Below are 24,657 nucleotides of genomic sequence, written 5' to 3'. Positions count from 1 at the left end.
GCTTGTTTTTGTGCACGGTTGAAGACTAACAGATCATCAGAAAAGTCACTTGCTCAATTTGACATGTGGCTTTATGAGCCAAGCACAGTAATTCATCCTTCCAACAACTTTATTGTGCAACTCAGCTATAAACCCAAAGAAACGTCTGTGCGGTTCGTCCAACACCTCCCCGTGCTTTTTTCTACAACTTGGCAGGTGTCTCACCAGTGCCTAAAGAAGATGCGTGGGTATATTTTGTATAATTTAGATGTGTACGTTCTCGTTTTCATTACTGCCACTTAGAATACGTGAACCACAAGTCAAACTTCTAACTGTGCAAAAGGTTGCAGTAAAATGCACGTGACACGTGATCCTCCGGAGGATCAAAACAAGCCACCGGTTCTAGACGGGTTTGTTTGATTTGCACCAATGCTTCTCGCTTAGCATTCTTTAACACAAATAACCACTTCTAACAAAATTAACGATGTTGTTCTTACAGTACATTTTTACACGATTAATCCCTTTCACGTGAGACGTCAGACCCAAGCTGCAGAGAATAATCTGGGTTACACTTTCCCTGAACAACCACTTCTCGACTACTCAGAAATACAGGCACTACCCAGGGGGCTTCTTCATTTGATGAGTCATGCAACAATCCTGAAGCACGTTTTGAACATTTCTTTGAACTCATTTCTCCTGGTCCCACTGACAAAAAACAACAACGGCCTGTTGAGATCGCCTCCAGGCAGTTATGAAAAGGCAAACAGTGAAACAGATTAAACTGGCAGGAAGAAGGAGCCAGGATGGTCGAACAATGACTAGCAGCAGTGAAAGAGTGGGATTGACTAGAAGACAAGATCAAATGTTTGGGTACCCAGTAAGTAGTAGTGGTAGTTGGTGTGAATGAGTACATTTAGATGGATTTTTCCTACAGTTCCAAGTGTTTTAGTAACATAAATGAATTGTTTCTTGTTTTTATCAGTCCTGTCGATATTTTCTCCCGTCAGTGTCACTCACTTGTAATTTCTTGTACCTTCCAGTGGTTGCTGTGTCATTTTCTGTCAACTTCTGTCCTCTTGTCGTTGACTCGCGCTTTGTTCCCTCATGCTTCGGCTGTGACGTAACTCTCCTAACAAACATGTTTACTCGACGGCGGTTCTCTTTGCAGCTCACACAGAGGCTCCTTTCATTAAAACAAAAAAAAAGTTGTTTTCTGTTCCTTGCATCTCCCAACACGTGAGCACAAATTGCTCATGTCTGTCCATCCTGTTGGGACCATTAATTCTTTATTTATGCAGGGCGACTCTTGTTATGGGTCCAGCTGTCCCAAAACATTTCTCCTCACACTCTGCAGAGAGAAACAAAAAGGGGGAAAATTAGACTTTGCTTTTTCTGCTCTTAACGAAAGAATATCATAAAGAGTTACATTTTTACAGGGCAAAGCTCTGTCTTGCTCTCTTTTGTGCACGCTCATGCACATGCATACTCCTGCACGGATATGCCAAGGCATGCTATGCTTTCCAATCACAACTTTCATGCTGAGACTCAGCAACAGGTCAACAGGATATGAAACCTTCCCTTCTTCTTCATGTCAGAAACGACCTTTACCCTCTTTCGCTCAGCCTCTCGCTTTTGCTCGAGCTTTTCAGTTGTGTTTGTTTGACATTTTGAACTTGTCACATCGATTAGAAAACACAGCTGAAAGGCTATACCCTTTTGGGTGGACTATACACTTCCGTCAGGGTCCAGTGAGCTTTCCGTTTCTGCGCTGCCACTCAGACTTGCAGACAATCAGCGTCCAGCTCATTAGCTTTATGGCTGAGTCATTCCCTTGTACTGGGAGAGGTGTTCATTCGCTCGATGACCATTCGCCAGAGCCTCACCCTTCACCCCTCCTATTCCTCCTGATTGGTGTTAGTGGAAGGGAAGCTGACCATCTGTTGGCTCAGTTGCCCAGTGACTGAACAACAGCCCTCCCTTATGGCACAGATCCACTGTCCATTGTCTGCTTGAGACTGTGTGTGTGTGTTGGGTTGTTGAAGCTTCATCTGTCTCTACGTGCGTTCAGCTGCCTCTTTGCATGCATGTGTTTTTTGTGGGTCCTCTTCAAGGAGAGCCAAGTATTGTGTGAAGCTTTCCTGTGGAAGTCCCGTAGAGAACGCACCGTCGCCCAGCAGGACACCTCTCGGTGTGGTGTAAGCTGACTCGGCCTTACAGCAGGGCCAGTCGGGTCAGATTTATAGGCTACACTCCAAACATTTCTCTGGTGAATAAAGAGGTTGGGTTTCCTCCCCAGACATATGTCTTCCATCATGCCAACATAAGGGTCCCTTGAATTTTTGGGAAATGTGCTCAAATTTAAAAATGAAACTACACAACGAAACAACTACTTTTATTCTAACAACAAAACTAAATCTGAGTTCTTTCTTCATTCCTGATTTGGTGGCCCTACGATTTCGGAAAAACATAAAATACAGACAAAATCATAGAATTGGACATAAGATTTCTTGTAAAATGTGGATAATGTAAATTGGTAAACAAGTGAATCTGGTATTTTCTTTACAATATGCGTGATTTTCACAAATTATAGTGCCACTCACAAAGAAAATGTTAACCTCCGCAGCCTCTGCTGTCTGAGTGAGCTGAGGCAAAGAGGTCTGCTGCAGATAGATTACACGTTTAAAGGGATACTTTTCAACTTTTTCATATTTTTAAACAATTTTCTTGAGCCAGAATGTGCTAAAGCAGCCTTTTACAGGGTTAATGAAAGGCCATCCAACTCTTATTGCCCCCTGTGGCCAGAAAATTGGACTTGCAACTTCAGACTGGCGGACTGCTCGGTTGGGACTTAAAAATGGAGTTGACATACCTGGCGCTGCAGTCTGTTCCAGCACATTTCCTGCATGTTTTAGATCATGGACACAGCTGGTTTGTTTAATTTCGTGATGAATCACTCCTGTAGACACTAATAAAGGCTGGGGAAACATTTCAGCTGTTAGATTAAGGTGTTAAAAAGATGAACGCACAGTGAGGAGATACGTTTTGCTTTTGGTCCTACAAACGGACACTAGGGGGTGCTAAACCAAGCCAAAACTGTCTAGTTCCCCGTTAACACTGTTTTAGGAGGTTTTGATTCACAGCAACAGCTAGCGTTAGCCTCACTTTCAGCTAACTCCTTCATTTGAAAACACATTAGCAGAGAGAGATGTGAGTTAATCAAACACTCTGTAGTTTAATCTGCATAATGGGATTATGTGATGTATGTTTATGCAAAATCCTCAGTCAGCTGAAGTCCGTTATCTAGCTGAACTTCTCTGATTTGAAAAGTCCGCCTGTTGATACAAATTTTGATCCTTTTTCTTAACGAGAAACATAAAATCCAGTATAGTTGTTCTAAAATTTTATTCGAAAATTCTCTTGTGTGCACAAATTACAAAACTTCCTTTCAGACACACTTGGGCGCGACTCCCGGACAAAGGTAGTTGTTCTAATAAATCCAGCTGAAAGGGTTTTTCACAGCAAATCCCTTCATGGGCCAGATTAAAGTTCCTCAGTCTACTTTATTTTTCTCAGTTTACAAAGAAGGTATTAGAGATTGGAATTGTAGCTGATTTTTGTATTAAAGACTTCACTTTCTTTTAACTAAAGATCTTCGGTTTTGTTTCATCCAGATTTTTAAATAATTTTTCTGACAAGCATATCAGTTCTGAGAAGACCTTTGTCACATCACCAAGACGATGATGAAACAACCTGCATTAAACACACATGATTTAATTATGCAGCTGTGTTTGATTTAAAACATTTGCATCACTGATTGATCAGAACCTTTAACTGCAGCCTGATAAATATTTTAACGACTAATGATTTGATCTGAGGTTGTTTTGTTGTCATTTTTTATGTTTTCCCAGTAAACCTATTAAGCTGAGCCTCTGCAGCATTTGGAGTCTCAGTAGGATGCCGACAGACCCACAGACGACCCCGGGTGATTTCACCAAAACATATGCGCCCACTCAAACCCCATATTGAGAGATCAGTGGTGGCTAACCACTCATCTCAATCCCAACTACAGCGGTGTACAGTGGTGCTCGTGAAAATGAAACCCAGCCTGGTCTGCGTGGGGAAATGAAGTTGTGATGTTTTCTCATCCTCCTTTCCATTTTTCTTGTTGCACAAGCCGTGTCTTTCCTGTGGACACGTACAGGTGATGAAGGCTCAGTTACTCATTATTCATCCATCTCATCCTGTCAGTTACCTACCTGCTCTTCCGCTCCTTGCCTTGGCAGGGCAACAAGGGCGATTCTGTGAGGCGTGCTCATGACATTGAACTCGTCCACCCAGGAGGAAAACAGCTCAAGAGCCGTGCTTTTTTCTTTTTTCTTTTGGTTGTTTTTCTTTCTTTCTTTAGCTGAAAGAATCTAGAGAGCACATCCAGCTACGCTTCTGACTCTCAGTGGGATTTGGAGCTGAGACAAGATTCCACACATTTATTTGTTGAGCGACAAACTTACAAGGAGTTCTTGAAAAGATCCTACAGTAGATACTAGTTCAGTTTGTAAGGTTGTTTTTCTTTGCTTATGACTTTATTACCCTTTAAACTCAACCTTTTATTACATACTGACAAAATGAGCAACGAAACAACAACCACACAGTGAGAATGAAGCCTCGCAAACACTCCTGAGGAAAGCAGGGGGATCTGGGGGATTTGTGGTTTGGTGCTGAGCTGTGCTGCTTTGTCATGTATGCATTTGTGTGGGATTCCTGATAGAAATCTGGTTTGGCAGAGTCGTTATCGCCTTAGACTTCAACAGTAGGCCCAGGCCGGCCACTAATCCCATAATGGGCTAACTCTGCTGCTCCCCTCGATGAAAAACTTTAACTGTGGGCTTTTTTTTTTTTTTTTTACTAATGCTTCCCGTATATATTTGCCCTGCAGTACAGTAGGCGCATAAAGGCGTGTGTGTGTGTGTGTGCTTGCTTTTTGCATGGATCTCTGCAGGTGAGTGGGCAAAAATAGGTAATCTAGTGTACAGAGTCATCGATTTTTCCCACTGCACAGGAAGTGGCTGGTTGTTGATTTTCAGGGACAATGATGTCACTCCAGACTGTGCACGGTGTTTACTTATCCATGATAAGGTACAAGGTGCTTTCTCACAGCGCTCTGCTCAAATAATCCTCTCTATCCATCCATCCATCCGCATCCATCCACATCCATCCATCCATCCATCCATCTTCTCTCCTCCGATCACTTTTTCCATGTTCTTCTCTTTCTGTACCGCGAGTGCACTCGTGAACCTCCGCCTTCATCTCGTCAGGTGACCTAATCAGAACAGGAAGAAGTCAAAGTATCGATAAATATGCATTTGCTTCTGTGCAAAAATAAAAATAAAATGTGCATCACTTCAGTCAAGAATAAACAATCTGACTTATTTTTGTACATCTCAGCCACATAATCAATACAAGAAAGTGGGTAAACAACTTTATTTCAATGTTTGTCATTTAATTTTTCTGTGACATCATAGTTTTTTTTTAGCAACAATAGCAACAGTTGGGTCAGTGCCTGACCTCTCCTTCTGGAGTCTGTTTATTTGAGGTTATATAAGACTATTTACTGCACAGTAGCACCTAATGTGTCATCTGTGCACATGGTGGCGACTTATGCAAAACACGTTTACAAATAAAGTTGATTTTAATTCATAAATACTTTCATTTCCTCCTCAGAGAGAAGCTCACAACAGAGAATGGTCAGATATTTAACACCGATTCAGATCCACTTGGGAGGGGGGGTGAATGATTTTATCCGTTGGGTTTGTTCTTTCATCGGCCCTACAGGCTTGTAACTGATTAACTACAGGGCAAATATGTCCAACACTACCTGTGGCATGAGATAGGAGACACACACACACACACACTTTGTCGAGGTCATGAGGTCCATGAAGAGTTTATAAACGTTGAAAAAAGGTCCAATCACAAACATACTGATCTATTCGCTGCATTTTTAAATTATTGATCTGTGTAGACTGAGCTCTGCCTGAGACCTACTCACTATTTACAAACTGACGTGATTTCCTAAAGTCTTGGTGAAATATATCCAACATGCTTTGGTAAAAACAAAAGAGCTCGACATTACTGCAGGACTATTTTTTCTGCTGAGCCGGTTTTAGAGGTCAGAGGCAAACACCTGATTCCTCCTCTCTTTTCCGCGGGGTGTGTGTCTTCGGAGATCTTTGCACAGGTACAGATCAATAAAGTTTCAAATGAACATCCAGTGTCCAGTCTGAGAGTGCAGCGCTCAGATTAGCACATTTTCTCCCTTTTTGAAAACTTTTCTTTTTTGTACCATTTCAAACGTTGATTTTTACTGGATGCATTAGCAGTGCGTAACGTAAAATAACGCGTTTTCCACACGACTTCAGCAGTGTGTCCCTTCCTACTGGGAGCGTTTCAGATGTGCAAATTCATGAGCACACAGGATAATTGCAAGATCACGTGTGATTTTGCCAGTGCACGTCCAAACAAGCAAGGAGAAAAATGGCAGTGTGAATCCAAAAGGTCTGCGATTTATATTCTGTTGTGTTTACTTCGGCCATGGAGCTTTCTCAGGTAATGAAGGTATTTTTTCATGGTAGGAAATCTGCCTGTGTCTTCAATTCAGTTCTGTTTACTTATTTAGCACCAAATCACATCAAGATTAATCTCAAGGCAATTCACATAGTAAGCAGTCCAATTGAGTTCAGTTCATTATGCTAGTAAGTTAAAAGCTTCCTATGTAAAGAAACCCCGTTGATTGCACAGAGTCATTAACTTTACAGCAATCCCTATACTAAGCAAAATTGTAGTGAAGGTGGAGAGGAAAACGCTCCTTTAACAGTCTTTTATTTTGAAAAATTCCAGACGCTTCACGCTGCTCACTTGTTAGATTTCCTTTATGGCCTGATCTGAACTGCTGAGCTTGAAACGTTCTAAATGGAGCAACAAAACATCACACTTTCAGTACGGTATGCATCACCGTACAAAACACTTTTCTATAACAGTGGCTATTAGCTGCATATTGCGCTTTGCAGACTTAAAGCACCGCTTACGCATCTGGGGTCGGGCTGCACAGCAAGGTTTAATGCATGCACAGGTGATCAAATATGGCCAATATAAGGGGTTAATAGTCAGTTAGGGCAAGTTATGAACTTCTCTGAAAATCCCTAATAAACCTAGAGCTTCACCGTTCCTCTTTGTTGTTTTTTTATGAGGCAATTAACAAGAAGAATGATTCTGTGCCAAACAGGAAATATTAAGTCCAACCTTTAAATAACATTATTTAGTCTGATTTTGCAGTTGGGATTGAAAACACCAACTTTTCATTGATTGCTCTACGCATATTTATTTACTTCCAAAGTGGAAATGGAAAACACCAAAGCTAGCGGTTTAAGCGTTTTAAGCTAAATGGTTGTGCAACAGGTTTCTCCATCTGTATGCTCATATTTTTAGAAGATAAAGTGCCTCTTTAAGCATTTTTTACATTTTTTCCCTGCTCTGCTCTAGATAACACAGACTCGTGATCACATGTCATGTTTGGCGAGTTCATGTTTGAGAAACTCACTGGTTTATAGAGGACAGAGACTGCGCAAGTGCTGTAGGTTTGTGTATGTTGTACACCCCCACCCTTGTTTGCATACACCAAATCTGCTGGCTCCTGTTTGTATATTTAGTGCAGTTCTGTTTAAAGTCAAACGCATCAGAAAGTGGGCCGTCTGAGAGGAGTGGGGGGTGAATGGCCTGAGTGTGTTTGTCATGATTCAGCAGCAGACATCATTTTTATACCAAATCAAATGCAGAAATATAAAAAAGGTGTGTTTCTTGGTTAGAAATGAACATTTAAATAATTAAAATCCAACAGGAACAAGTGAATTATAACCCCAAACCCTCTAACGTCTCTGTATTTAACCTAAAACGTAAACAAAAGTAAGAGCTTGTGTTTAGTCATGTTTTTCTTTTGTTTATCTTGGCAATAAATCTGTTGGAAAGCCTTATTAGACAAATTTACCTTGAGGCAGAACTCGTAAGGATCACATAAATGTGCCGAAACCCCCTGCAATAATCTCCTGTTGGATTTACCCAGGATTACCTACAAAATAAGAATTTTTATTATTTATTTATTTATTTATTTATTTTTTTATTTTTTTGCTAAAAAACATCATTACAACAAAGAATAGATAGACAAATAAACACATTTTTGAAGTTCCTACTCCCCCCTATGGCCACGAGTTTGGGTAGTGACCGAAAGAACAAGATTGCGGATACAAATGGCCAAAATGAGTTTTCTCCTTGGGGTGTCTGGGCTCTCTCTTAAAAATAGGGTGAGAAGCTTGGTGATGCGGGAGGGGCTTGGAGTAGACCCGCTGCTCCTTCACGTCGAGAGGAGCCTGTTGAGGTGGCTTGGGCATCTAGTTAGGATGCCTCCTGGACGCCTTTCTGGTGAGGTTTTCTGGGCACGTTGAATCAGGAGGAGACCTAAGAGACATGCTGGAGGAACTTTGTTTCTCAGCTGGCCAGGGAACGCTAGGGATGGGTACTGAATTCTGTACTTTTTAAGGTACCGACCTAATTCCATACTACCGACCGAGCACCGATTCACGTCATTTCAAACGGTGCCTCGTTTCGGTACCCGTCCTTGATAATGAGAACTTGCCAAGACAGCTGCGCATGTGCAAGAGCGTCATGTCGTCGGTCCCTGCGAGTTGCTTGGGTCCACTTCAGTAAATGTGATGGGTAACTGGGTGATGATGAAACCAGCGACAACGATCTAAGTGAGACATCCTCATCTTAATCTGCTCCGGTAGGTAAATAAAATGTTTAAGATAATGTTAGCTTGATATGTTAGCTTCCATTCCGCTAATGGTGCGTTCGCTTTCTCGGAACATGAACGCTCTCTAAAGTTTGGCTTCACTTTACTAAATGCGACGGGTGATTGGGTGAAGATGAAACCAGCGACAACGATCTAAGTGTGAGGCATCATCGTTTTAATCCAGCAGCTAAATAAACTGTTAAAGATAATGTTAGCTTGATATGTTAGCTTCCATTGCCACCGTTGCTATCAGCTAATGGTGCGTTCGCTTTCTCCTTGTAAATTCTAACTTCCCAGTAGGAAAAAGTCAAATGAAAAGGAACAGCAAAAGGAATGAAGATACACAGTAAATTTAGTTCACAGTAAAGATGTTTGCTTCAGTTTAATTATCAGCTTATAAAACTACAAGGACGATGTTAAAATACAAACAGCTGAATGTTATTTATCGTGATATTTATCAAATATGGTTATATATTGAGAAAATATATATATTTAATTATAAAAGAGAATTAAAATAAACACTCAAAAGTATCGAAAAATGGTACCGTTAAGTACCGGCGGTATCGATTCCTAGGTACCGGGAATTAGTACCGAATCAATTCAAATGTCAAAGGTACCCATCCCTAGGGAACACCTTAGGATTCTCTGGAGGAGCTGGCCCAAGTGGCTGGGGAGAGAAAGGGAAGTCTGGGCCTCTCTGCTTTGGCTGCTGCCCCTGTGACCTGACTGGATAAATGCACAATAATGGATGAATGGATGGAGACCAGTGAGACTTTTTTAGCTTCCTGTAGCACTCAATTGCCATGCTAAGTAAGTTTTATTTCTACTTTCTGGTACTGAAATTTGTTCCTTATTTTGTTTAGTTTTACAAATATATTTTCAGTTTTAAAGTTTTGTTTGAAATTCAATTGTTTTCTCATTTAGCCATTAGCAGTACCTTATTTATGTTTTGGAGCAACGCTAACTTTTGTTTAACTGAAGGAAAAATGTTGATTATGTATCTTTCGTGCTGATCTACTAGACCACACGTGTCAGACACAAGGCCCGCTGGAGCATTTTTATGTGGCTCGCGAGATAAATATAAAAAATATATGAAAACTGACCCGCTGGTCAATTTTACCACAAAAACTACAACTCCCATGATGCTTTGCGGCATTCGCGGCGCCAAAGCGCCCCCTCCTTTGTGTTTTTTCCGGTGTCTGCAGCTCCGCTGTCTCGGACAGACTAAACACTCCTCTCACTCATCGCGGAGTTTACTCAGCTGTTTTCCGACGTTGAAGCCCAGAAACGGAGATTCTAGCTGCTCAGTAATGTGTTCACGACTGAAAGAGAAAGTTTTCCAACTAACGTCCAGACAGAGCCGATATAACTCCAGCGAACAGCGACACGCTCAAACCAGCATGACTCTGTGGCTGCTGTAGTTTTTATTTTTCCTCCCCGACACACAACAACGCGGTCAAGCTGCTCAAACATGTTCATCAGCACAAACCTATCTGTTGTCTTTTAATTTTGTCATTATTATGATGAAGATGAACAAAACAACAGGAGTCTCCTCCTCAGCTCAGCTCAACCCCATGATGCAGGTATCTGGCTGGGACAGGTGAGCATCACAGTAAACCAGTGGAGCAAACTGAGCTTTACATATGTTGGTTTTATGCTCTTTTTCTGCTCCAAAACATGAAAGTTAACAGGTGAGATGTTGCATTTTCATTTAAGATAAAATTATATTTTTATTTTGTTGTTGGCCCGTGAGAAAAGATTTAACCTACAGTAAACAGGAAGTGGAAAGGCTGCAGATAGATGAATAGAATAGAAAATCCCTTTATTGTTCCTCAGTGGGGAAAGCTAGACGTCACAGCAGCGATGACACTTATTACAGGAGAAAAAAAGGAGAATAAAAAATAAGAAAAATGAATAAACAAGAAAACATAAATCCTGAATAGATTTATAAAATGCTGATTATACCACAAGTAATGAATACCACTGATGCCTTTTATTTAAAACTGAATTGTTTGTGTGTAATTTGGTTATTCCACATTCAGTGTTAATGCAAAAATATGTTTGTTTCCAAATTAAAAGGTTCTAAATTGCATATATGTTGATAAAGAAAATGTGCAAATTTGCCATCACTTTTTCAAAAAACAAAAACTGTTTGGCCCGCGACCTCGTCCCAGATTTTCATTTTGGCCCTGTGTGAATTAGAGTTTGACTCCCCTGTACAAGACTCTATTCACACTTAAAAGGAGACCAGTGATGAAAAGCCATTTAATTATAACTCTGACTCTCATGAAAAGTCCATAATTAGTTATCACCTTATCAAGTGGGCATTTCATAAACAATGTAATATTAATGAGGCCGTCGCTGTCGGCCATGTTGTTCAGCAGTTTGGTGCCAGAGCTCATTGCCTAATAATGAGGTAATAGGACCCATCCGAACTGGTTCTGAGGGTTGCGATTAGGCCATATCATTTTCTCACCCCTTCAAATACAAACAGGATCACATCACCTTTTCCACTTTGTAATCAAAACGCATCCCAATGAAGGTTAAAGATCGAGAGCACAGATATTGGACCAAGAGGCTGAAGTGAGGCCAGCCTTGACGCGTGAAGAAGCTCTGCTGCATCTCAAACTGGTCTCGGTCCATGCAGGACTTCCTGTTTATTAAGAGAAATAGAGCATCGGTTTGGTTTTTCATTAGAGGCAACGAGGAAATAAGAAAGCTTGGTTTGACTCGGCTGTTCAACAGGTTTCTGCTTTGATTTATTTTTAGTTGCTTATAGTCATTGCTTGTGGTCGTCAGCTGTTGGTTCCTCTCATGAACGTGTTGTTTCATGATCCTTTTGGCAATGAGTCATCAACTCTTTTATTTACAGTAACAGGTGAAGGCTCAGATCTTTTCACGCAATTTAGAGCACTTACTGAGAGTTATTAGCTGCATTCCAATAGAGATGAGTCAGTTTTTAAAGTTTTCTGCTCTGTCAGCTTCGTCGAGGCTTTGTCCGGAGGCACCCAGCAGCATTAGATCGCTGGGTATTCTTTCTGTTTTCAGTGTGAGTTGTTTTGAGTGAATGCCAATTTAAGCTCATCTATTTAGTTGGATGTGGAGAAGAAAAGCGTCTCTACTGATTTGTGGTGGCTGCGTCATATCAGGCTGAAGATAGCATGGGAGGGTTTGGTATTTTCTGTTTTTCTGTGGGATCTTTTCTCCCGGAGCTTGTTGTATTGTGACAGCTGCCCTATCCCTGCTAGAATAACATCCCCGGGAACTCGCTCTTCCACACACGGACATAGGGGTTGCAAGCCAACACCTTTTCCCCTGGATCACCAGCCACAGTACATATAGATTATTATGGGATTTCTCCTCGTTCATGCCTTAAAGTCATGAAAGCGGGGTTATCTATTGCCCCAGATACCTTTTGATCTAATCATCAGCAACCTTCCATGTTCTGGATACTCGCCGCTGTTCCTCAGGAATCCAGGGGACGTTGTTTCCAGACCCAGGGCTTGCTGGTCTGGAGTGGTATGGAGGGTGGGGGTGGGGTTATCCATGCCTGTCCTCTCACGAAAACCAAAGCTCGTCTAAATTCACTCCGCTCTCATATTCTGCCAGAATACACACAGATTAGAGACCAGTTGGAGGAAAAATAGAGGACACTGGTTTCTCAGAGACAAAGACTAATTCCCACACATGAGGGGGAAAATTCTATTTCCATGAATCTACACATCTTAGCTTAGCTTGGGCATGGTCAGTAACACCTTCTGCAGGTCCCAGCCTGCAGGACAGCCAACGGTTAACCTTTTTTCCTGCTCTGTCAGATACTCACAGAAATGAACAGGCTCACCTCTAGATTGTCTACGAGGAATTTCCTCTTTTGTTTAATTGTTTTTTCAGTATTTTTTAAACTCTGCAAACTTCTGCAATCGAACTGCATTGATTTTTCCTTTAACTTTACCCCGAAAGCTGTAAAAATAATCTGTTTACACGGGGAATAAAAGTTCAGTAGTTGTTTTTCCCAGATGCTGCTTTGAGCCTCGGGTTAATAAGAAACATGCGGCTTGTTGTTTCTGTGAAGTTTGGAGACTTTTCGTCTTAAAGGACGAATCAACTTAGCAAAAAAAAAAAAACTGTGAGCAAAGTGAACATTGTATGAAACAGAATACATCCGGCTGCTTTGTGAACTTCATACCTCGGCACAACTTTCTCTGTTTTCTTTTCCTCTTTTTTCTTTTCTTTTTTTTTCTTTAAGAGAGACCGAGCAGAGAAGATTGGTTCCTGAAACTGTTGTTCTGGTCTGTAATTGGTGGAAACCTGTTGCTAGGCTTATGTCAGCGTTGGAGTGTTCTCTGCTTCCTCTGCCCTGATAGGTCGGGCTCGAACTGGTCTGGTGGACTTCTGCCACTTGTTGAACATCCCCACAGTTTCTGTGGTTCTCTCGCATCGAGCTTCGTGAAAAAACGCAGCCGCTGCAGCACTCACACACTCATATGCACAGTTTACCTTCTAAACTTGGCTTCCTCCCCTTTTTATTCTCATCTTATGAACTTTTATCAGCCTCCTTATGGGATCAAAACTGCTTTCAAATCATTTTGTGCACTTGTAAAACTAAAACAGCTGCTTCCATGAGTAATTCAGAAAGTAGCTGTCATGCCTTCTAACTTGTCCACCTAGATCTTTGTGAAAGTTTCTGTTTCCACCCGTATTACTGCAGCATCTTGAGGCAGTTTTTGCATGTTTTGTACCTTTTCAGTACAAAACTTTACCTATTTTTACTGGATCACTGACAGGAAGTAAATGTTCACTTTGCTTGTTGTCTTTTAGGTGTTTTCTTGTAGCTAAAAGTCTTCCTGGTGACTGAAAACTGTCTTTCTTTTGTAAAAATGTAAAGCAGAGACAGATGATTCCATTAACTCCCAGTTTTTAGTGATTTAACAAATTAAAAGCTCCAAAACAACTTGTTTCTGCACTTTTATTAGTTTTCTATATGCATAATCTTGAGAACCACTAAAATATCGAGTTTGAAAGTGCTGTAAGTAGTTATTGTAAGCTGATTGGAGGCTGTAGTGTCGAACACAGCTGAGGTTGGGTGTCACTTATTAAGGGTTCAGTAAAGTAATTTTATTTTGGGTTTCTGACTCGCTGGGACTAAATAGTGTGTGTTTTGATCTGAATTGGCTTCACTGTAAGTTCAGGAAGTTGGTTTCTGTTCTGCAACACTTTTTAAAGCAACTACCAACATTTTTTTCACACTTTTCAAGACCTACAGTTGGTGGAAGTGGCTGAAAAAAGCAGAATACTTATAAGTTCAGTTTAGATTACTTTCTGATGCTTTTTGTTGCACATCTTCGTGGATTTTGAGTGTTAATTAATCTTTTATGACTTGAATGCTGAAATATGCAAAGACAGTAAACAGTTTCTCATCATGGCCGTGATATAAAGAAGTAAACATTTAATATGAATACTTATCCTGCCCGCTGCAGTTCATGGGAATATTTTTATTAACAAAAAACATCCGGGTGGAAATGCTTCCATTGTCCGTTCTCTTCCTTTATCAGATCTGAAACAAATCCGAGAGGATTCCTGTTGTTTCCAGGAGTTATCTTTTTTACTGTAAAGTATCTATCCAGCGTGGTTCTTAATGCAATACGGTCACGCACTGAAACACATTAATCAGAGTGGCATTTTGTCTCAAGGCTCTTTTATCCCCAACTACAGTAGATCTGTAGTAATCATGCCTTATGTTATGTTATGTTATGTTCCAGCAAGCTCATTTGTAAAAGGAACATTTTCAGAAATCAAGCTCTCTGTGGGTGACATCAAACTAAAGACTGAGGCACCTGCCGATGTAGGTCTTGATATTCTCCTGAGACGCCCGCAATGTGGTTTTTATATGTCACATTGTGTTCTGAACAAGCTTCAAAAGGAGTATGCAGGTTGTTCTAACAGACAGCCCCAGCAGATCCAGGTCTAGAGCCAACAATGTTCCAGATAAACCAGCGCCACGTCCTCATGTAACAAACAGCAAAAAAAGGGGTTTGAATTCAAGATGGACCTTCTAGCAGCCTGTCACACTTGTGTATATTGGCTAATGAAAAGATGATTTGACATATGTAACAGAAGGTGATGCACCATCGCATGCATGAAGCTTTAGTTTAGTGTCTGAATTAGAGCCATTTTAGTTAGGGGTGCACCAATGTGAAAATGTTGGCCAACATCAATTTCATCATTGCTGTTGTGGTCAAGAACCAATATTTATATTAAAATAATATTTATATAAAATGTATACACACATGTACACTTCTGAGATGATTACTATCACTGTTTGCAAGCCATCCTATAGGCCTTTATGTAAATGACCCATAGACAGAACTCTCTTTCAAACCGTCTCTGCATGCAACAGCGCTAAGACCGATCAGAGCAGCTAACAATGTTCAAGTCCCACTAGTGTCTCACACAATGGTGTGTGCAAAATTTGTGACTATTTGGTAGCCCCCCCCCCCCCCCCCCCCCCCATTCCAACCCCTTAATGCTGAGTGTCAAGCGGGGAGGCATTGGGTCCCATTTTTTTAAGTCTTTGGTATGACCCAACCGTGGATTTGAACACATGATCTCCCAGTCTCAGTGCGGATTTTCATACCACCAGGCCACAGAGCTGGTGACGTACATCCTAATGGCAACAGAATCAGTCAACGGGGCAGTTTGCCATTCACCGCACTTTTTCTAAATAAAGACTTGGGTACCTCTGTCTGCTCATGTCTCAAAGACAAGCCCAAGTCTAAATCGTCCAAAGTTGAAGCCACAGCCATTTCAAACGAGTGCTGTTCCTTAGCCGTCATCTTGTTGTTTTGCTCCATTTTGGTAGACCTGCTGAGACTTCAGTAGAAACCATCCTAAATAAGAAAAGGTTTCTAGGCAGTACCACTGTCACATGACCAAACAATTACCGCATGACCACGCCCTCACCTTCTGATAAAGATACACAAAAAAATACCAATATGTGAAAAATGGCCATCATTAACCGATACTGATATTGATGCTGGCATATGGTGCTAATTGTTGTGCTTACTAATGTTGATCCATCCATCCATCCAGTACTTCGTAAGCTCATTTGCTAACAAACAGACCGTGGCGGCAGGTGATTAAAAAGCTCTTAGGAGGAATTGTGGTCAGTTTGTTCACTCCTGACAATAGTGTTTGGTTGTGCCGGCGAGGCCGGACTCCTGAGCCTAAGCGCTTTTATGTGAAAAGGTTTGGTGTGTCGTCAGCCTGAACGCTGACCGGCCTCTTCTGCAGCTTTGCTGAGCCATGGGGCTCCCAGCAGGTCTGGGAGTGCTGACTCCAGCCCTGGGAACATGTTTACAGCTGGCCTGCACCCCACTCTGTAGCATCAGGAGAGGGGTGGGGGGGGGGGGGGGGGGGTTGGCTGGCTGGCTGGCTTGGTACACACAATGAACCTGCTGAATACAGTCCTATCCACTTATCACACTAGCAGGCGGTTGACAAACTGGCCAGGCAGGCTCACGTGGAGAGGTCTGCCTTCTCACAGCTTCTTCTTTAGCTTAAAGCATCGTTTGTTTTTGCCACTCCATCATGTCTACTGTTAGAGTTGTATTGCAGGTAAAGATGTACCGATTAAACAAACACAATTTCACAAAAAGTTATTGATTTACCAACGCAAACAACAACTCAGAAAAGAAGAATTTCCTCTTGTGAATCTTACACACAAACACGACACGTGGGGTGTTTTTGCACTTGTCTGTGATCACCATCACTAAGATGCGAGCACTTCTGTAATTTAGCTGCTGGCTGGCGTTTAACTTGCATGCGCTGCTATGAAAAATGTAACCATGCATCTGTAGCGCACCGAGAATTTCAAATGCGTGTGTGCACACTTAGCTGCAAATCAAACAGCCCTGCAGGAAATGAAGAACATAAACATTGCAATTTAACGCGTGTGCGCACATGGTGTTTTTCTTGCATCCAAATAGTTTTAATTCCAAAAGGTAAGTGACGTTCTAACTACTGCAGTGTTTTAAACCAGTTGAGAGCTGTTATTGATAGGTTGGCATAAACAAAGCCATATGAGCCGCTCTTTCTTATCTCTGCTTCCTCTTGGGCTTTTAAAGGACTTTTTCCCTGTGGGCTGATTGGTGGAGGAATGGCTTTATCTGTGGTGTGATAGGCTGTGGTGAAAAACCACCATCTGAAGGGCTGTTATTGCAGCAGCTCCTGTCTAGATACTCTTGTTTTTTTATTTTTTACTACCTTACAGGAAAAAAAAGCCTTCCCCTGCCCCTGCAGTACAACAGTACACCTATAGGGGGTTGCTGCTGCTTGCTAACGCTGGTTTTTGTTTTTGTGCACACTGCGCAGATGAACACTAAAGATAAGTTCCCTTCTAGCAGCACTCACTAGCACAGATAGTTGAAGTCATGGAGTGGCCCTTATCATGTTTTGACACAATTATTGGGAAGTAAAGTCAATCAGGATTGATTGAAAGCTTTAGTTAACATATTTAAGGCAACATTTAACAGAAAATTCGATCATAATCAATGCTAACAGAGAACAAAAGCAGGGACAGAACTGATGATGTTTTCTTTAAGGGGATTCTTCTTTCCTCACGCGCAGCTCCGCCCCTTTAACACTAGCGCCTGTGATTGGCTGTCACGGTCGCGCTTTCGCGCTGTGATTGGCTGGTGCGGGCGTCACTCGCGCGAGCCTCGACTTATTTACCGAATGTATGAGCTGGAGAGGACGGTATTCTGCTGTGGGGCTGCAACAGCTGACTCCTGAGCACTTTCCCCCCCTCAGCGCCTCCAGGAACAAAGAGAGGAGGAAAGAGCCGATTCATTTGGCCGTTTTTAAGAAAACCCTGCTCCCCGGAAACAAGCAGCGAGGTGCGGCGAACGAACGAGATGAGGCTCGCCGTCGCACAGTCTGAAAACGGGGAAAACGATTCGATCGCAGTGACGGGCTTGTTAAAGATATGCGCTCATTGTGAACGGCTTAGCAAAAAGGTAAGAAACAGCGAACAGGACTGGCTTTAAAGTGTCTTTCTGTCGTGGGGTTAAAGAATTAGGCAGATGTCTTTAAGTGTTGTCGATCCGTTTTTATTTTTCTGCAGTCTTTTGTCCTGACTTGTTTACGTGAAGGACGAGTTTGTGGTCAACCAGCAGGAAATCCAATAGATGTGTTTGTTGGAAATAAATGTGCAAAGTGACGCGTTTTATTGCACATTTTAGAGCCGGTGTCATGTCGTGATTGTGCGCTTTTGTCGCATTTTAATTCATCCTATTGGTCGGTAGTGCGCTGTGGGACGGTGTCCCCTGGACATGTCTCGACAAGCAGCGGAAAGTTACTGGACACGGCGGACGATGTAAAGGGTTCTGCCTTAGTTGGATTCGTGGGCGATTCTTAAGTTTTCAGACATGTCATCAACTTAGATTTGTGCATTAGTTTCTTCCTTTTTTATTATTTTTTGGTGCAAGAGCTGCTTTTGCACTTAATGTAATATTTTGAGTTTATGAGATTAAACTCAATCCCTGGTTTACCCCCCTGCAGTGCAGCAAAGGCAGACGGAGAAGTTGCAGCGGAAAGGCGCTAGAAGCCTCTCAGATTTCCTGACATCTAGACTAAGCATTTTTGTTTTTCTTTTTGTGTCTTGCAGGACTTGGGGATAAGAATCCCGAGACCCCTGGGTAACGGACCAAGCAGTTTTATCCCAGAAAAAGAGGTATGGGACTCTGGTCTTGTCCTTTTCTCATAAATCTTTATTAAATTGGAAAATATTTTTAATTTTTTTCCTGTTTTTATCAGATTCTTCAAGTCAGTAAAGTGGACACCAGGACGCAGGAAATATTCGAGGATGCTTTTGCAGCCCTCCGCCGCCTCGACAACATTTCCCTCATCATGGGCTTCCACCCACAGTACCTGGAGAGCTTCCTCCGGACGCAGCACTACCTGCTGCAGATGGATGGGCCCCTGCCTTTGCACTACAGACACTATATCGGCATCATGGTGCGGCTTTGCTTTCTTCAAGAAAAACATTTTGTGTTTAAATGTCAAGGAGTTGAGTGTAACGCCTCTCCTCTTCCAGGCGGCTGCGAGGCACCAGTGTTCCTACTTAGTCAACCTTCACGTGAACGACTTCCTCCAAGTCGGGGGAGATCCAAAGTGGTTGAACGGTTTGAGCGAGGCGCCGCAGAAGCTGCAGCAGCTTGGAGAGCTTAACAAGATCCTGGCCCACCGTCCCTGGCTCATCACCAAGGAACACATCGAGGTGAGTGGACGCGGGAGGGCTGTGGGACTCCGGGCAGATTTAAAGCCTCATTACAAGGTGCGAGGGTGGAGGAGTCAACAGGCTGTGGTTTGATGACGTTATCTTTGCTTTCAGTGCTTTCTGAAGGCGGAGGAGCACAGCTGGTCCCTGGCGGAGCTGATCCACGCCGTGGTCCTGCTCACCCACTACCACTCCCTCTCCTCCTTCACCTTCGGCTGCGGCATCATGCCTGAGATCAACTGCGATGGTGGACACACCTTCAGACCCCCCTCCCTCAGCCAGTACTGTGTGTGCGACATTGCCAATGGCAACAGCCACGCTAATCACCATGACGATCTGCTCGGCAACCAGGTGAGTGGCCGTTCCGAGGGTGGTGAAAGCATACGAGGGCCTCCAGGGATTTTTTTTTTGGTCTAACGTTGATCTTGCTCATGTAGGAGATGTGCGGCGAGGTGGAGGTGCTGATGGAGAGGATGAAGCACCTGCAGGAGTGTCGCGACGACGAGGAGGCCAGCCAGGAGGAGATGGCCACTCGCTTCGAGAGGGAGAAGACTGAGAGCATGCTGGTGGTCACAGCTGAAGATGAGGAATGTGTCCCCTCCAGAGACATCTCCCGTCACTTTGAGGACACCAGCTATGGCTACCAGGACTTTGCCAGAAGGGGAGAGCAGGTGCCCACGTTCAGAGCTCAGGTAGATCATTTACACACCCGTTCTGTGGGTTGAGAAGATGGCGTGTGTGCATGTTACTGAGGTGTCGTCTCCGTGACCTGCAGGACTACAGCTGGGAGGACCACGGCTTCTCTCTGGTCAACAGATTGTATCCAGATGTTGGTCAGATGCTGGACGAGAAGTTTCAGATGGCCTACAACCTGACATATAACACCATGGCAACACATAAGGACGTGGACACGAGCATGCTGCGCCGGGCCATCTGGAACTACATCCACTGCATGTTCGGCATCAGGTGAGATGACGCCTGAGATGATGCAACCTTGCTGTAGCTTTTTGTTCTTGCTCCTGATGTCGTTTCTCCTCCTCCTTCAGGTATGATGATTATGATTATGGGGAAATAAACCAGCTTCTGGACCGTAGCTTTAAGATTTATATCAAGACCATGGTGTGCAGCCCTGAGAAGACCACCAAACGAATGTATGAGAGCTTCTGGAGGCAGTTTCAGCACTCCGAGAAGGTGAGGAGCAATCTCAAATTGCCCTGTTGTCAGCCTTTTGAGCTTCATAGTGCGCCTCAGTGTTTAATCTCCCTTTTCCTCTGTTCCCTCTCCCACAGGTCCACGTTAATCTGCTTCTTATGGAAGCACGGATGCAAGCAGAACTGTTATACGCTCTGAGAGCGATCACCCGCTACATGACATGAAGGGCTTTTGGCGTTTTTTTTTTTTTTTTTTTGTCCGTTGACTGTCGTCGTTGCTCATTATGGAAGACTTTACAAAACAAAAATATGGAGGAAAAAAAGAATCCTCGTCGGCTGGATGTTGCAAAGACGATCAAAACAAATGGAAAACCACAGGAGTTGATTTCTGGTGGGAGGAAAGGCATCTCAAACTTCAAATGGATCCACACACATCGTGTTGCCTGCAGTGCCAAAAACTGACCAAAAGAGGGCAGCGCTGAGCAATCCACAGACCTGACTGTGCAGGGGGGGTTTGTGCCAGGCCAGAGCTTCAACACTGGAGACATCCAGGACTCGTTTCAGTATTCCAGCTTGCAACGTTGCCGTTGCCCGTCTCCCCTTTTCTCGTTTCAGAGGGAGAAGACAGAAAAAATTCCCCAGAAAGAACGCTGTGCAGCCGGAAACCGCCTGCACTCTGGCCCTGTCGTCACTGTTGTCTGTTTAGTTTCTTTGATATCTTTTTATTTCAGTTTTGTATGACAGGAAGCAGATGTTGTTGATGGATGTATTAACTCTAGTGTTCAGTGTTTTTATTTTTATTTTTTACGTGTGCCTGAACCATCCAGCACAGTGTTGATTTGTGCTGCTGCTGCTGCTCCCATGTTGTAGCTTTTTAAAGTGGGGATCATATTGACGCCCAAATCACCCCCCCTCACCCAAATCCCTCTTTTCTAAAAGCCCCTGTCTATTAAATATCCACTGCATTACCCCCCTCCCCGTCTTCTACCCCGATCTTAAATCCCAAACGCCAGTGTAAGCTAATCCGAGGAGTGTGAAAACCACGGATGTGGGAAACTCAAAAGAACACTGTCTGAGCCCTTTTTGAGTTTGTATGTGAGTGAATGTGTTAATCCTGACTGATGAATGGATGAGAGATAAAATGTATGTCTTGGAATTTCATTTTCTTTATAAGGAAAAAAGCGAGGCATCTTGAAGGAGAACCTTCTTGCTTCTGCTGTAGCTGTTTGTGACATAACTGTATTTTGTTGATGATGATTTTATTGGGAAAATGTAAAAAAAAAACAAAAAGATAATCAAAAAGAAAAAGTTAGAAACCAGGTTTTCCAGGAGGGATTTGCTTTCCCGACCTTACCGTATTTGTCTTCCGCTCATCCCGTTCCCCTGGTTGGCCCTAACGTTTTTAAAGCTTTTGATTGTGAATTCAACTAGTAAATAAATACCTCGTATTCTCCCGTCTGTTAAACATGTGAGAAGTGCTCTTTGGTGAGCAGACTCTTTGGGGCCCCCGTATCTTGGGGGCTCCGTTTACCCACACGGCTGCCTGCGCTCGATTCAAGCGCAAAAAAAAGTTGTAGCTGTGCTTCTTTCTTTCTTTTTTTTCCCGTTTGGGAAGTTTAACCAGTGCAAAAGCAGCTTTTTATTTGTAATCAGTGGTTAAGTTTGTTTACTAAAATCAGTAAAGTACTGCATTTTTCAGAGGGTGGGCTGAGAATCGGATGTGCATCACATCTGAATGATGATGGGGAGGAGGAAGAGGAGAGCTGCAATGTTAATGGAATGGTACATTTGGAAGTGGTTTGAGAGGAAGTGGATGTTTTATTTTTTTTCTTTTCAAAATCTTGACTGATGTCAGTTACTGACAGTTTTATATGAAAATCTAAAGAAAAAACATGAAAAAATAAAGTATAATATTGAATTGTGTATCAGTCGTAGTTTTCTCCTTGGTGATATACTCCATCGATTGTGACAGATGTGGATAACTCGACACAAGCAGATTAAAACAGTGGGTGTCACAATCAGCACAGAAACGGAATAATCCAACACCTGCTTAGAAATCAGCTTATTGGAAGATATAGAAGATTCATGAAAGTCGCTGCACACAGCTCTGACCTCACCGACCGTAAGATGAGCTCAGGGGAACGGTTCAGTTCTAGGACTTCCATGTGAGTTTGGTTTTACGGTTCCAGAGCTGCGAGGCAGGGAACGGTGCTGTGGTGCAGCTGAGGTCGGAGCCTCTCAGCTCCTGGCCATGGCTTCATTTCCACAGCTGAGCCCGGTAATCTGTCCGGGTTTCAGGGTGTTTCCCTACAAAGCTGCGCGTTTGTCAGCACACAATCACCAGCAGGAGCTCAATGTTTATCCCCGCTGACCAAACTCTTCACATCTCAGTGACTTTCCTGCACAGTATAAGGAATCTGATTAAAAAGTTTTTGTAGCAACATTGATATTGACTTAAATGTCTCATTAACCTGATAAATGTTATGTTTGGGCTTTTTGGAGCATCGGTTCGTCTTGTGGTTGTTGAAACATGAAACCATCACTTCATTGTTATTATTTAAAATTTAAGTGCCGGTTCTGATTTGTTCTGATGTAACGAGGTGATTAGTGTAACGTGTAAGCACTGCCCAGCCCCCGTATGTTTGTAACAATAAAGGCTTTGAGAAGAAAAAAACAACTGTTTTATTACACACACACACACACACACACACACACACACACACAGAAAATCAAAGCTTTTCTTATGAGGTGATTTCCAAGGTAGTGATATGTTTTTACGACTATGTTATCATCCAAGTCACTTTACAGCGCAGTAAAGAACAACAAAGGTCAACGTTTCTGAAGCTTCAGAAAACACAGGCAAACCTTAAAGTGCATAAACAGTTCAAGGAAAAAACATGGATGTTGATAAAAACCTCACCAAGATAAAAGAATCTGTACTCAGCCTTCAGCTGTTCTTTTCAGATGAATTCAGTTTTTGTATAACGTAACAGCTTCTACTTTTATATTCTGCGTGAACACACATATGTGTAATCCACAGCCTGCTTGCTGTAAAACAGCTGACTCAGTCAGAAAGTGGGCGAGGAAACATCTGTGGGAGTTTGGGTACTTTTTCTGCAGCTCATGTTTGAACCAAGCCCCCACAATGGAGCTCTAAAATTGAGTCCAACCCGGAAGTACCAAAAATTGCAGTTCCACCCTCATCCACTAGGGGCTGGTGTCAGAAACGAGCAAATCCTCATTGACTCCCATGTTAAAAATACCAATTTCACAGCAGAAATAAACATGTTTACAGCCTGGTACCAAAACATGTTTTTGGTTTAAATGATCTAGTTTACACTCATGACAACTCTGAGGGGGGTGAATTTTTTCTCACTCTTCTGTTTAAGTGTATTAAAAGCCTAAAATTCTGTATAATTAATGAGCATCTGACCCACGTGACCGCAGAGCTAGCTCCGTGGAAAGGCCTCAGTAGAGCCTCGGCCTGGCTCCGAAACTGCTCCGGGATTTTGAGTCTCTGTGTGTGTGTATTCTTGTTTGGATATTATTTGTGCAATTGTTGGACTAAATGACTTGCTGTGGCATTAATTGCACTAATAGAGCGTCCAAGGAGTCTCCACTTCATTTTTTTCGGAAAGTAAAATTATATTTATGTATTTTAGGTCACTGCCGAGCTGAGCTTAGATGTTAACATGTACTGTTTAACCATGAAACTTAAATGTAACAGGGTAAAACCCAGTGCATTTAACATAATGCTGCACTTTAGAAAATGGGTTGAAATATAACATGTTGGTGGAGCTGGGTTCCCACTATCTGCTTGTGGAGCTCTCGGGAGACCGATGTTTTCCACCCGTTTCTCCCCGCAGCTGGGCGCATCTCTGTCTGATCGCGGCTCCTGTCTGCTGCGCGGGCTGCCGGCTTGTGGAGCTCTGGGATGGAAACCTTTCCACCCGGTTCTCCCCAGCTGCAGCTCTGCGCATCTCAGATCGCAGCGGCGCTTGTCTGCTGTGCGGCTGCCGGCTTGTGGAGGTCTCGGAGACCTCTGTGTTCCACCTGGTTTTACCCAGCGGTCAGCCCGGCGTATCTCTGACTCAGAAGCTCTGGTGTTGTGCACAGTTAACTCCGGTTGTAGCTAGGTTGCTAACTCTGTTAGTTTCGCTCCCACCTCCTCGTTAGCTATGGGTTAGCTTCAGGTTAGCTTGTAGCTAGTTCGACCGGGTGTCGTCAGTTGATCCCAGCCTTACAGCCCCACCCTCAGCTCCACCTCTCTTCCCTTTTGTGGAATTGTCTGGGCTTGACGGAACCTGTGACACGGTCAAAATGGCGGTGGTGGCCACCTCCCATTTGTCCTCAAAAACTTGTTTTTGGAGCCTATGGAAAGGAGATGTCCAGTATATTCATGTCGATGGTTTGAA

General features: G+C 42.9%; 1 protein-coding gene across 2 annotated transcripts in view; it reads left to right on the top strand.

Annotated features, from left to right (window-relative positions):
- sesn1 (sestrin 1) overlaps positions 1 to 20,519 on the top strand; it is a 59,156-nt gene extending 38,637 nt beyond the window's left edge. The window contains exons 1-9 of one of the 2 annotated variants that reach the window (XM_070542848.1): positions 17,542 to 17,829; positions 18,480 to 18,545; positions 18,629 to 18,829; positions 18,909 to 19,091; positions 19,206 to 19,442; positions 19,529 to 19,783; positions 19,867 to 20,057; positions 20,138 to 20,282; positions 20,381 to 20,519. In XM_070542848.1, coding sequence (XP_070398949.1) covers positions 17,728 to 17,829; positions 18,480 to 18,545; positions 18,629 to 18,829; positions 18,909 to 19,091; positions 19,206 to 19,442; positions 19,529 to 19,783; positions 19,867 to 20,057; positions 20,138 to 20,282; positions 20,381 to 20,467 — 1,467 coding nt within the window. In that variant the 5' untranslated portion in view covers positions 17,542 to 17,727 and the 3' untranslated portion in view covers positions 20,468 to 20,519. Of the gene's footprint in view, positions 1 to 17,541; positions 17,830 to 18,479; positions 18,546 to 18,628; positions 18,830 to 18,908; positions 19,092 to 19,205; positions 19,443 to 19,528; positions 19,784 to 19,866; positions 20,058 to 20,137; positions 20,283 to 20,380 lie in introns of those variants that run through there. The other variant, XM_070542847.1, reaches the window with a different exon arrangement.
- Positions 20,520 to 24,657: the final 4,138 nt, after the last annotated feature.

The sequence above is a fragment of the Nothobranchius furzeri genome, chromosome 2, assembly GCF_043380555.1.
Source record: "Nothobranchius furzeri strain GRZ-AD chromosome 2, NfurGRZ-RIMD1, whole genome shotgun sequence".
Classification (NCBI taxonomy): Eukaryota; Metazoa; Chordata; class Actinopteri; order Cyprinodontiformes; family Nothobranchiidae; genus Nothobranchius; species Nothobranchius furzeri.
This window is presented reverse-complemented; position numbering and strand designations above follow the sequence as displayed.